Consider the following 13,536-nt stretch of genomic DNA (forward strand, 5'->3'; position numbering starts at 1 on the left):
CCTCCTTTTTATTTTTTCCCCTTATACATTCTGTTTGGCTTGCACGAAAAATACAAATTGAATACCCGTTCTATTTTCAAAAGAAAAATATCCAAGCCAGGATGAGAATGCAATACCGCCCGCTATAAAGCCGCTGATATATCTACACACACCCGGAATCAAATCTCCTGAAGGGACAGCGGCCTGAACTCGACACCGGCAGTAGTTCCGGGCAGTCTGTGCAATTTAATCCGCCGATGTATCAGCTATTCAGCTCTTTTGCATAATGCTGCCCCTGTCAGCCTTTGAATATGTGGGACGCCTGCCTCTTTGGCAACTAAAATAATGAAAATACATAACCCTACTTCGGGGGGTAGTGAGTTGGAACTGCGGAGCGTGTGCGTTTAACAAGTGAAATCCTTGTAAAGATCTCTCTTAAAAAAAAGCGTTGACTGAACATTCACCGTCGCTTTGTTCGATAACGCATCTTACACGCTTTCTAGCCATCCTTTTTTTATTTACATGCAGAGACACTCACTATGGTCGTTGCGTCCCTGAACTTTCTAAACCCTCCTAAACTCCAGCCATCACGCCCCACATCCCTTTCTTCTCGCCTGCCATCTCGCTGTGTTGAAGTCAGGATTTAACCTATTTTTTCCCGCAGAAACTGGAGATTGTGGAACTGGTTTTCCTCCACCCCCTCCCTCCCCCCACTGTCCCCTTCCTCCCACAGCCCATAATACCCAAAGTATGGTCTCACTTAAACCACTACTACTTGCTGTGAAATAAAGATTGTAAGTACACGGCAGGCCCCTCGGCGTGCGAATGGAAATTCGGGTTAAGATACATCAAGCACGTTTTGTTTGTACAGCAGATTTCTAGCATTTGTGGGTTTTCCAATATATTGATTCACCTCTTTTCAACCTGTGTGCTGTTCTACAATGGTGTGGAGATGCCGGAGTTGGACTGGGGTGGACAAATGTAAGAAGTCACACAACACCAGGTTATAGTCCAACAGCTTTATTTGAAATCACAAGCTTTCGGAGCGCTGCTCCTTGGTCAGGTGAAGTGAAGACGAAGGAGCAGCGCTCCGAAAGCTTGTGATTTCAAATAAAGCTGTTGGACTATAACCTGGTGCTGTGTGACTTCTTACATCTGTTCTACAATAGAAGCCCTGGCCCTTCGCCTAGCTTTCTCAATAATAAAAAAAATCAGCGTTCCGTGTTTACTTAATTTTATTTAAGCTTCTGACAGTGCAATAACAGAAAGTACGCTGTGGGCCCGGTGCATTCATTCACAAGAGAAGGGGAAATGTGATATTAAAAGGGACAGCGACAATCTTCAGAAAGATTTCTCGATGAGTTTGTCTGGGTCTGTAATTAATGCAGTCATTTAAGCATCAGTATAATTCAACAGTAACTCTGTATCACGTGCAGGCACTTGAGCATGATGTATCTGAATTAAACGTTAGCTAGAATGATCACTTGATAGGTATTGTGACTGACAGTCCGTCTGTAAAGTGACCAGCACGCTGTCCGATTGTGATTAAAACAAACCCCAACTGATCCTTTAGGGAAGGAAATCTGCGGTCCTTACTCGGCCTGGACCTATATGTGACTCCAGACCCACAACAACTTGATTGACTCCGAAGTCCACTGAATTGTACAAACCTGCTACAAAGTGGTTCAAGAAGACGGCCCACCATCACCTTCTCTAGGGAAACCAGGGATGGGCAATACATTCTCAATGATATCTATTTTATATGGGTAAAAGGTCACGATTGCTCCCCTTAAATTCGGGTGGGATTGTATTAGGGAGGTAGTGGGACAGAATACGCTTCAAATCAGTCCCACACCTTCTCTGGTTTAACTATAAACTTTACTGCTATAAAAAAAATTAATTCGATGCGGCGTGTGATGTTCTTTTAAAAAAAAAAAATTCTGGACAATTGCAGTCGGTTACTGATTAGTGAAATCTTCTTCAAACATCATCGAAAATGAAATAACTAAATCACTTACCAGAAACGGTGATGAATTGTTGGTTTGACCGTGTTGCGCCGTGTCTGGGCACTTTCATCTTCGCAGGTCGATTGCAATCTAAATAGTTTCATAAGGTTATCTCGGCCGTCAACCTTACACAGTTCAGTAAATGAAACTGAAGTGTTTAATATGGCGCGGGAATATTACTGGGTGAAATCGGATTAAACACAACACACACGGTACAAAGGTGAGCTACATGGAGGAGCCTAGGGCTGACATTAATTGTGGGTATAAAAGGGTTTTTGTTGTTTCAATCCATTCACAAACTGGAAGCACTTCATTGGTGAGCAATTTGACATAAAAGGGAGTGTTAAACCTGGCGGAATACAGGATACCCGCACCAGCCTTGTGTAGTCCCTAGCCCAGTATATAAGGCCAATTTCCCCGCTACCTGGTCTTGTGCACACCGCTTTATATATATAAATAAATAATATATACTGTGGCAGCAATGTATGAATCTGCGATTTAAAAAAAACAGGAAATGCTGGAAATGCACATCAGTTTCTAAGAAGAGACAAGCCCGATTAATGTTTGGGAGGTGGCGTGTTAATGGGGTTGTTCCATTCTTTTCTATTTTTATTTCAGATACCCAGCATCTGCAGTTTTGTTTTAATTCCGGTGATTTTATTGTGAAGGGTAATCGCAAATAAACAAATAAATGTTGACCATTTCAGAGTGCAGCATCCCATCTGATGAAAGTTGCATTGCAGGCGACGAGCTGGTGGTGCCCTTTGTATTGGAGAAGATGTCACTTTAATACGGCCCCTGGCCGCACTCCCTGTAAACATTGGCCGTGGAATAATCCGATTTCTGCCTAAATCGATCCTTCTGGTGTCTAAAAACAGGTGCTGCATCCTGTACACACCCAGTGGCGGGACCTGCAATTTGCCGTCATTGTGAGGCGTCACTGTCTCTATGAGTGACGGCGAGGTTATCAGGGGCACCGCCGGGATTGTCCAGGCGGATAACCATTCCCAGTCCGGCTATTGCCAGTAACACGACAGCGGTTGCACTCCGGGTGAGGGGGTGGGAGAAATTGTCACACTGGCGTATTTCCTGTGTAAACAAGTTGACCATTTAATTCCCCGACACTTACATTGTAATAACTCAGAGTGCACTCTAAATACACTCCCAGTGTAAGAAGGGTAGGGGCACATTGAAGTACCTGGCCACTTAATGAGTGCAGTCTGAAGGGAGGTATGTCTGAGATTGAAACACCAACCCTCTTTACATATTTCCCCACGACACAGGTAACGAAAGCTCTACTCTATTTTTTTCTCTCGCTTTATATTTAGTTTTGCCCCAAATCGAACTTCAACAAAAGGTGCCTTTCGTTAAATGAAATGTTAGGATACAGCGAGGAGAGACCTCTGCATCTCGGATATATCCAAATATGCGATTGAGTGGGAACCTGACCTGTGCAGGGAACGCCCGGGAGACCGACAGCCCTGTTTGATGCTGTGTCATTGGCCTGGTGTATCACCGGTGATGTTCTCACAGGGCAACACCTCTGTAGTTATAATCCCGACCTCCCAAACCCACGGGCTGACTCGGACTGGTTTTCTTTTTCGTGAATTCTTATACACAAAGCGAATTGAAGACTAAATATTTTGTAAATTGAACATACGGACAGAACAACACTCTGATATAAACAGAAAATACCGGAAATAGACAGGGAGCGAAACACTGAGAGTTACGTTTTAGAAAAATCCAAAAAATCCCCAGGAAAGGTCACGTCCTTTAGACAGGTGTCTTTTTGAAAATGTTGTACAGGACCATCAATAAGAGGACCGCAGATTGATGCAGCCCCAGTTCACCTGGTATCATTTCAGTCGGTTCAGTATTTTTGAGCTTTCTCGGTTAATTGTAAAGCCAAAGTATGGTTGACAAAACCTGTTCAACAAGAAGACGGTGCCAAAATAACGAAAGGTCATCGACCTGAACCGTTAACTCTGTTTCTCTCTCCACAGATGCTGCCTGACCTGCTGAGTGTTTCCAGCATTTTCTGTGTTTATGCCAAAATAATTTTCTTCAACAATATTGAGCCCCCTTCATTTCTAATTCAGTCCATGTTATTAAATGTACAATCAGGTCTTTTTTATATGATCCTGTCCTAACTACACCTCTGAGGCTACAAGTCAGACCTCCCAAATCCACAGGCTGACTCCGACTGATTCTCAAGGTGGTGGCAAAGTGTCTCTTCACCACACATTTTCCACTTCATTTTGTATCATACTTTTCAGTAGGTTATTGTTACACTGATACAATTATGAAGGCTGAAGAGAGAGGGAGGAAGAGGGACAGACAGAGGGACAGAGGGGGAAAGAGGGAGCGAGCGGGAGAGGCGGAGGGAGGGGGACAGAGAGGGAGAGAGCGAGAGATAGATAGATAGATAGGAAGAGATGGGAAGAGAGAGGGTGTGGGGTAGAGAGAGGGACAGAAAGGGACAGGGAAAGAATGGAAGAGAGAGGAAGAGAGAGGGAAGGGCAGAGAGGGAGAGAGAGAGGGAGTGAGAGGGGTAGGGATAGAGAGAGGGACAGAGGGAAAGAATGGAAGAGAGTGGGAGAGAGGGACAGGCAGAGAGGGGGAGAGAAGGAGTGAGAGGGGTAGGGGTAGAGAGAGGGACAGAGGGAAAGAATGGAAGAGAGTGGGAGAGAGAGGGTGGGAGAGAGAGGGAGGGGCAGAGAGGGCGAGAGAGAGGGGGAGAGGAGGGGTGAGAGGGGTAGGGGTAGAGAGAGGGACAGAGGGAAAGAATGGAAGAGTGGGAGAGAGAGGGAGGGAGAGAGAGGGAGGAGTGAGGGGGTAGAGGTAGAGAGAGGGACAGAGGGAAAGAATGGAAGAGAGTGGGCAAGAGAGAGAGGGAGGGGCAGAGAGGGAGAGAGAGGGGGCGAGGGAGTGAGAGGGGTAGGGGTAGAGAGGGACAGAGGGAAAGAATGGAAGAGTGGGAGAGAGAGGGAGGGGCAGAGAGGGATTGAGGGGTAGGGGTAGAGAGAGGGACAGAGGGAAAGAATGGAAGAGAGTGGGAGAGAGAGGAAGGGAGGGGGAGAGACAGCGGGAGAGAAAGAGAAGGGGAGAAAGAGAGATTCGGCATGCATATACGTAGCGCGCACTGTGGCTCTCCAAACACCTCCGCCTTGACATTCGCATCGACCTACCCCCAATAATCAAACGGCCGGAGACTAGAGTGACCAGTCCTTCACAATATGGAACATTTTACACCTGAAGGCCAAGTGCCCACCTGTGATCTCAAGGGCCAGCCAGAGATGATCAATTACCCAGAGATATCCCTCTAACATAAATGAACAGGCGCCTGCCTATTCACTTCTCTACAGCAGGGGCCAAACGACTCGACCGGTGTGGACACAAATCTGTAGCTTATTGATGAGAAGCCCAGATATTGAAGCCACGCTGTCGTGAACTGTACAGGAACTCGATGAAAGACGCCTTTTCAACAGAAATGCTTATGCTTTTGTGAAATGTTACTTTCTATCACTATTCGGTGCCGACACCGTTGCATTAAGACACACAGTTCTACACTTGGACCTTTGTTGGCGATTCTCCATATTCCACTGAGATAGTCACGACATAAAGCTTTTATTTTTGTGTGGCATTTAAGTTCCCTAGCTCACAGCAGAAAGGGTTAAATGGATGTTAAGACTTTAAAGTCCAATCCCAGTCCCTAGTTCTGATGACCCAGCATTGTGTTTTATATTTCATATTTCCAGTTTTCCCCCTTTTTATTTCTACTTTTCCCTGACCTTAACATAGCGATTTAAAAAAAAACGAATTGACCCTTTTGAAACCCAGTAACTACCGTATCAATACAATTAGGAGTGGTCAGGATCTGGAATGTGCTGCCTGATAGGGCGGTGGATACAGATTCAATAGTGGCCTTCAAAAGGGAATTGGATAAATACTTGAAGGAGAAAACATTGCAGGGATATGGGGAAAGAGCGGGCTAACGGGATTGCTCTTCGAAAGAGCCGGCGCAGACTCGACGGGCCGAATGGCCTCCTCCTGTGTTGCACTGTTCTAGGATTCTATAACGAGTGTTTTTTGTGTGCGCGGAAATATAAAGCGCCGCCTTTTCTTTTAATCCTGTTTCAAATAGGGATACAAACAGTCATTAGCTGGGGATATTTTCGTCAGGTGCCAGTAACGTAGTTCACATCCCGTTGAAACCCCACGTGTTCTCAGAGAAGGTGAAAGGTTGAGGTATTTAAATATGCTTAAATCACGATTTTTTGTTCTGTGTTAAATAAACCCGATTAAAGAAGTGTTTCCACGTATTTGCTTCTGTGAAATGCCTTGGGGACGTTTCTTCCTAGATTAAAACCGCCAAAGTAAATTCAAATTATTGTCTATACACATTATTGTAACCGGTTTTGTGGGGGAATTGTACAGGATTCGGTCTGCCTGTGACTGATCAGTTCTAATCGGTTTGAGACAATTATACCCCTGCTACATCTGGACTGAAGCTAGTTATACTGGTAATGAGTGGTGCTGCTGACAATCTTGGGTTACATCTTCCTCCAAATAAAGAGGTTAACAATGAGAGGGAAGTTAATTGCCTTTCTCTAATTTCCGAATTGCCTCATCAGCCTCGCGCTTTTCCGATTATTCGTTTTCAGACTCTTCATTGCTGACAAGGAGTGACAGACAGTACGATTCAGTAAAGTTGCTCAACTCAAGGTGAAAGACCAGTGACTCTTAGAGACGGGCACTGCCCACACGGAGTTGGAAAGTGTGAGAGGGAAGGCCAGATAAACCAGGAATGAAGTATTGCAGCCGTGAGAATCGTTGTAGATAATCGAATGTTATTCGATTGTATACGATAGATATGAGAGAGGTGGAAAATCATTCATGAAAATATATAAACAGGGATCAATTTCTGCTTATCATTTTTTATTGACCTTTTAGGTTGGTTCTGGACAAATAAATGTCAATCGACTTATTATTAAACTGAATAATCTCCACTGGTTGTGGGGGGGGAGCAATGCAGGGACCGCATTAAATAACTGGCTCTGTAATCCATTTATAAAGTGTGCAGTGACATCTCTGTCAGTTCTACACAAGTGGTAGTCTATTCTGTTAACTACGAGGGCAGGTGTCCTTATAAACCCGTTAACGATGTCCCCATACCGAGCGCACAGAACTAACCATTGCCAACACATTGCTGATTCCTAGAGCTTATTCGACCGTATCTGTCGTTCCAATAAGACGGCCTTCGTGTTTCGCTCCATAAAGCGAGGTGGGTGATAACGGGTATCTTACTGAAATAGCCATGTTTAGTTAAGTGTAAAGGATATTATTCTTCATAAGGGCTGTACAGCCAATCAGTTAGTCACTCGGCCAGAATGGACTGCTGGAGAAATCGTGCAGTGAAGATGCGCCGACTTTTGGAATCTGTGACAGTCCTTAACATCTTTGGTTACATTGGGCTGTTTCAAAGCTTTTTTTTGACTCTTTCTATAACAACACAGCTTTCAACAACAACAACAAAATCAACCACAGCAAATCTTTGCCGGAAAAGGGCCAGAAATATATTTTAATTGTGCAAACATTAAAAACTACATTAAGTAACTTAAGAACTGTTTAAAAAAAAAGATTTTAAAAGTCTATGAATTGAGCTAGCAAGCTTGGCGAGATTAGTGATACGAGCGTACAATGTAAAGGGACGAACAGATTTCGATATTTTAGCAACAGTAAAATCAGTTCAAGGGTTCAGTCACGCCATCAATCGAAGTATAAATGCTAGTTTTAAATATATATTTATAACATTCTGCTCGTACTTGTTAGCTACTTACAGAAAGAAGTGCAAAAAAAGTACACCTTCCGGACGGCTGGTTTTGAAAACGAAAACCATTCTTTTAAAAGTCACACGCCTCCCATTTATTTTCTAATGTAGAAAAAAAAACAAAAGTCAAGTATTCATCAGAAAACTGCGCTTCAAATCTCTCCAGGAAAGTTTTGGATCCTCTTTTTGACAATAACTTCCATCGGCTTACTGGGCTGTCTCCAACCGATCGATAATCAATTAATGGACACAATCAGTGAGTAACAGCGCCGAACAACGATTCATAACACCACTGGGAGACTGACATGGAAGAACTATATTGTTATTTTAATATTTTTTTAAAGAAACTCGTTATGATTCTCGATGCCCCCCCAGTAATAATTCTTCAGATAGATGCACCCTGTTTTTGCCTTTGTCCCATATTATAAATCAAACAGCGAATTTCCTTTGTGTGAATGCGAGTACGGTCTGACAGTTCACTGATTGGTATCTGGTTGCCAGTTTTTTTTTGGTATAGTCCATTTTAATATTTTAAAAATATATATATATTCAGTTGTCTTGGTTCTTTTTGAGCCCCTCTTTGTCTCTTCAATGAGTTCCGCCACAGAGAGGGATGACATTGGGAGGCCAGGCTGGGAGACAGTACATGTAGGGGTAGTATTGATAAGCCTGATATAACGAAAGTAAATGTGGGTTTCCTAACTCGTCCGGGCTGTATTGCCTCTGATCGTCTCGCACCAGGACCCTGACGGCTACTTTCTTGGCCGCGGTGGGCACCGAATTAACCACGAGCTCTGCCGCCATCTGCCTCTTCTTGGTCTTGTACCTTCGATTCTGGAACCAGATTTTGACCTGGGTCTCGGTGAGCTTGAGGGCCGCTGCCAAGTCTGCCCTCTCGGGGCCCGACAGGTACCGCTGGTGATTGAACCGCCTCTCCAGCTCGAAGACTTGAGCGTGAGAGAAGGCGGCCCGGGAGCGTTTCTTGCCCGATTTGTTGGGTTGGTCGGACGGGGCGAGTTTCTCCGCTTTCTCCTCGTCGTCTGTCGCTGTCTGGCGATCTGCGTCTGAAATATTCGACAGAGCTGGTGAAAATATTGAACAGGCAAGGTGCGGAAATCCGATCTATTGGTGCCCTGGTCTCAGTTGCCTGTTTGATTTACATTTCTCTGGAGCCATTTCTCCGCTGTATATATCCTTCAGCAAGAAATATACCTTCAACCCCTGGTGAATATGGAATCAGGGAAAGTGTGTGGCAATGGGGGTCGTGTTAAGATTGGGCCCTGGTCCTTATATGAATCAACAAGCTAGATTTTAACAGGCAAAACACACTTTTAAAGAAAAGCTTCACCAAGAAAGTTAATTCGGGGCCAGGAATGATAGCTAAATGCTTATCCTGAGCAGGATTTAGATAACATACCTTTTAGAAATATAATTCAAGTAGATACTCGGGGGTCGGGGGGTGGTGGGGGGAGGCATTTATGATAAAGACCTCTCGAGTCAATGGAATAATCATTCAGCAACAAACTGCTGCACTGCGGTACCACAATCATTTCAAAGCAGTTCCTCTCCAGCTAATTCTCCTGGGCCTACACAGCTCCGCCGTTCCTCGTTGCCTATGCGTGTCACCTCTCTGTATGAAAGGGACGTGACATGGTTTAAGTTCAGTTCTATTCGCCTCTCTCTCTCTCGCATCTGGGAATTGGCTCATTTTGCGGCCTACTTACAGTTCCGCAATTAAAGAAACACAGCCTCGGTGCACTCCGCTTGTATTTCCACAAACAAAAACTAGGATTTTTTTTTGGGGGGGGGGGGGCTGGGGGGGGAGCAAATTATGTCGCTTCCGCAATCGGAAGGCGCAGAAACGCACGGTAGGTTTATTCCGGGTTTATAAATGTTGACAAGTAGATCGCGGGAAAGAGCGCATTTAGTCCAACCCCCTGGCTCTGTTAACACTACTTAACAGAATGCTAAAAATAAGGAATGATTTAAAGTGCCTCAGATTATAACGTCTGATGCTCTTTAAAATAATCGGATTCTTATTTAGCGCAGAATGGCATGCTGCTAAGGTTTGAGGTTGCGAAGCAGGAAGTGCCTTTAGAAGCTATCTATTTCTCATATAAACTTTCTAGGTGGCAAATATCAGTCCTTAAAAATCCCAGCCATTTCACGAGACCCGTTGACATATAGTGTAAACAGGTATAAGTTACATTTACAACTCTTACATCTCGTTCGCCAAGCGCGTGTTTATTGATCCAATAGTCGCACTGTTCACTGGAGTCTAAATATTGAATTGCGTGTCATTCTGGCTGCAATTTTTTTTTAAATTCGGGTTTAACAGGCGGAATAATTTTGCAATTGATCAGCGGAAAGCGGCGCAACGCTTCCTGTTGTCAATTTCAAGTCGGTTTCAGGGGAGGAACGCAGTGACTAAAGTTCTGACCGCAAAGTTTTGAAGTCACTGTTAAATAAATCAATTAAAAATGCATTCAATATATCCAACACAGATGTGAAGATAGTTTTAAAATAAAATACTGTCCCAATTTTACTGTTAAAAGTTTAGCAACTGGGCTGCTGTAATTTTATAGTCAGGTCTGTGATTCCTGATAAAAGCAAATAAGTCTCAATTATACTTTATATAAACTGCTCTCGAATACTGTGATATATTAAGTCTTGCTTGTGCGGAATAAAGTTAAATCACTGTCCCCAATACGGGTCAATCTCGAATCATTGGGAGCCCACTGGGGTATATTATAATATGATGCATCGTTTCTCCATTATTTCAATGCCCCCTCTGCGAGAGATGCCGCCTACCTTTATCGAACTTGTCGGCGCTATTCTCCCAGTTAGTCCCTTCGTTCGATTCCTCGTTAATATCCAGCCGCCCGCTTTCATTACCCTCCGGCTGCCGGTCGCCGCCCAGACCGTCAGAGGCCGGCTGCTGGCTCTGAGTTTCCGCCGAGCCGCTCGTTACGGTTTGCCCCTGGTCCTGCTCGATTCTGATGACGATCAGCGGAGCCCGTCTCTCCCCGGCCAAGGCAGCCCCTTTGCTGGAGTCGCAGTGCGGATTCAAGCTACGAGGCTCGACTTTCACCCGCGCCGGCTGCGAATTCCCAGTCAGCCGGGCGTCATTGCCCCTGGTGAGAATATCTTGGATGGTGAACGGCGTCAAGGAGCCGCCTTGAACTGCCATCTTTTTTATTTATATATATATGTGTGTGTGTGTGTAAGTGAAGGAGAATCAAATCCTTCTTTGCTCTCACTCAGAGCCAGTTCCAAGATTGCAGCGTCCTCCTTTTCCTTCTGGCTTTCCCCGCGGATGGAAGCGAATCTCCGCACATCCGCCTTCTTTCCCTTTGGAGAAATCTCTCGGACGCCTGACTACCCTCTGCCACCGGTTTAGCTCCAGGCATTCGATCTGGGAGAGAAGAGAGGGGAAGAGGGGGGTGGGGGGGGGGGGGGAAATAGAGAGAAAAATCCGCGAAATCTTCAGTTGGGCGGCCAAGGGATCACGTTTTTTCCTGCTCTTTATTTACATCGTTTATTGACAGATGGTGTTGGGTGACCCTGATTGGACATTGGACGAGGCGTCGCCCCGCCCACTCCCAATGTTGGTTGGGTGATTAACATTTTTCGGAGGTGGAAGATTGACAGCGAAGGGGTGAGGCTGAGCCACTCTTCAATTTCACAGTTGCACAGTCCGAGTCCGGTGCAATTTATCGAGACTGTTCTTTCAGCAAGGTTTGACAAAGGCTGGCCACCTTGACATGCCTTTACGCGGCAGCCAAGATGCACTAGTGCGTTAGCAAAATACTGCGGATGCTGGAAATCCGAAATAACAACAGAAAACGCTGGAAAAACTCTGCAGGCCAGGCAACATCCGTGGAGAGAAATAAGAGTCAACGTTTCGGGTCAAAACCCTTCTACAGAACTGAAACGTTGACTCTATTTCTCTCTCCACGGATGTTGCCTGGCCTGCTGAGTTTTTCCAGCATTTTCTGTTGTTATTTTGCACTCGTACGTTTATGGACTTAAAAAAAAGAATCAAATGGATTTCGGAAGCATCGATATTGCTCATCGATTGTTGGACTTGTGTTATTGTTTACTGTTGCAAGTAGCTTTGCTAATCCCATTTGTATTTACTGTGAAATCGCACAGCGCAGAACATGTAATTGCTACAGACAAATGTTTTAATGGACATTATTGACAGCAGTTTCAATAACCAGTCTGGAATTCCGTTCCGTAAGCGGGATCTTCAGTATACACGCTGGTTCCCTTTGCACTACTGATTAGAATAGTAAAACTCAGGAATTGTTAAAAGTGCGTCTGTTCCCTGGCACCGCCCTCGGCACCTCTCCACATACACGAGGCAAACTCAGTCGGCAAGTGCTGTTGACTCTAAAACCTACAAATACGCACACACACTAGAACGAATTAAGTAGCGAAGGCTTGCATTTACATAGCGCCCTATCGACATTTCTCAGAAACATCTCCACTCGCTGCACATTCACTGCAGTCACTGTTGTTAATGTAAAGCAAAGAATACCGCCTCTTTATAGCTCGCCTTCTCTGGCACCGGTTCTTAAAATCAAGATGTTATCCGCTCAAAAAAGAACATTGCACGGAATGCGGCTGGGTACGAATTAGTATCTGACTACACCATCCCCACCCACAGGAATTTAGCGAACTGAAATGTCAGCTCTTCACAGGGCGGTGCACAATGACCAAAGGGAGCCTGTGGAATGCAACACGTATATTGATGCCTGCTATCTCCCCCTCTGAGGCTTGGCCGAAGAATGCCACAGCTAGAAGCAAAGAAATGTTCTGAGCCCGGATGAATTTCCGTTAACGATGCAGCAACGGAATGAAATCTGGTTCCGATGGGCCTTGCTTGGAGTGGCGTCACCGGGGGCTCCATCATAACTCACGCACTCACATCAAGATTAAATTGGGCTGGTCCAAAAAAAAAGCATCTCAGCGCTTTTTCCTCGAGGGTGCACGCCATTCAAGCCTTGCGGTCAAAGTGGGGCGTTTGTGCATTCTGTCTGATCTCACCCTTACTTGCCCCGTTGAAAGAAGGTGAGCCTGGGCGTGGGACAATTTCCGGCTCAAAGAGGGCTTGTTCTTTTTGGAGCGTGTAAATTTCAAGTTACCCTCAATTCATAGAATCATAGACATCTGCGGCACAGAAAGAGGCAATTCGGCCCATCGTGTCTCTGCGGGCCAAAATAGAGTTAATCCCACTTTCCAGCTCTTGGTCCGTAGCCCTGTAGGTTACGGCACTTCAGGCGCATATCCAAGTACTTTTTAAAATGTGATGAGGGTTTCTGCCTCTACCACCCTTCCAGGCAGTGAGTTCCAGACCCCCACTACCCTCTGGGTGGAAAAAGTTCTCCTCAACTCCCCTCTAATCCTTCTACCAATTACTTTAAATCTATGCCCCCTGGTTATTGACCCCTCTGCCGAGGGAAATAGGTCCTTCCTATCCAATCTATCTAGGCCCCTCAGCCTCCTCTGTTCCAAAGAAAATAACTCCAGCCTATCCAATCTTTCCTCGTAGCTCAAATTCTCCAGTCCTGGCAACATTATGGTAAATCTCCTCTGTACCCTCTCTAGTGCAATTACATCACATTAAAACAATCAGAACTCACTTAATAATGTTGATTTTTTTAAAAGTGAAACCTTATGTATCAAATCCTGATTTGGTGAGATCCCAAACTCTAT

General features: G+C 45.0%; 1 protein-coding gene across 1 annotated transcript; it reads right to left on the minus strand.

The window, feature by feature from the left end:
* Window positions 1–7,544: 7,544 nt before the first annotated feature.
* Window positions 7,545–11,709, minus strand: nkx3.3 (NK3 homeobox 3). Its single transcript, XM_085994007.1, has 2 exons — window positions 10,627–11,709; window positions 7,545–8,879 (listed from the first exon to the last, which is right to left on the minus strand). The coding sequence occupies exons 1-2, from the start codon at window positions 11,003–11,005 to the stop codon at window positions 8,404–8,406; spliced, it is 855 nt and encodes a 284-aa protein (XP_085850133.1). The 5' UTR covers window positions 11,006–11,709; the 3' UTR covers window positions 7,545–8,403.
* Between the last annotated feature and the right edge of the window lie 1,827 nt (window positions 11,710–13,536).

Source organism: Somniosus microcephalus, chromosome 8, assembly GCF_052327205.1.
Source record: "Somniosus microcephalus isolate GS21.2 chromosome 8, FLI_Smic_1.0, whole genome shotgun sequence".
Classification (NCBI taxonomy): Eukaryota; Metazoa; Chordata; class Chondrichthyes; order Squaliformes; family Somniosidae; genus Somniosus; species Somniosus microcephalus.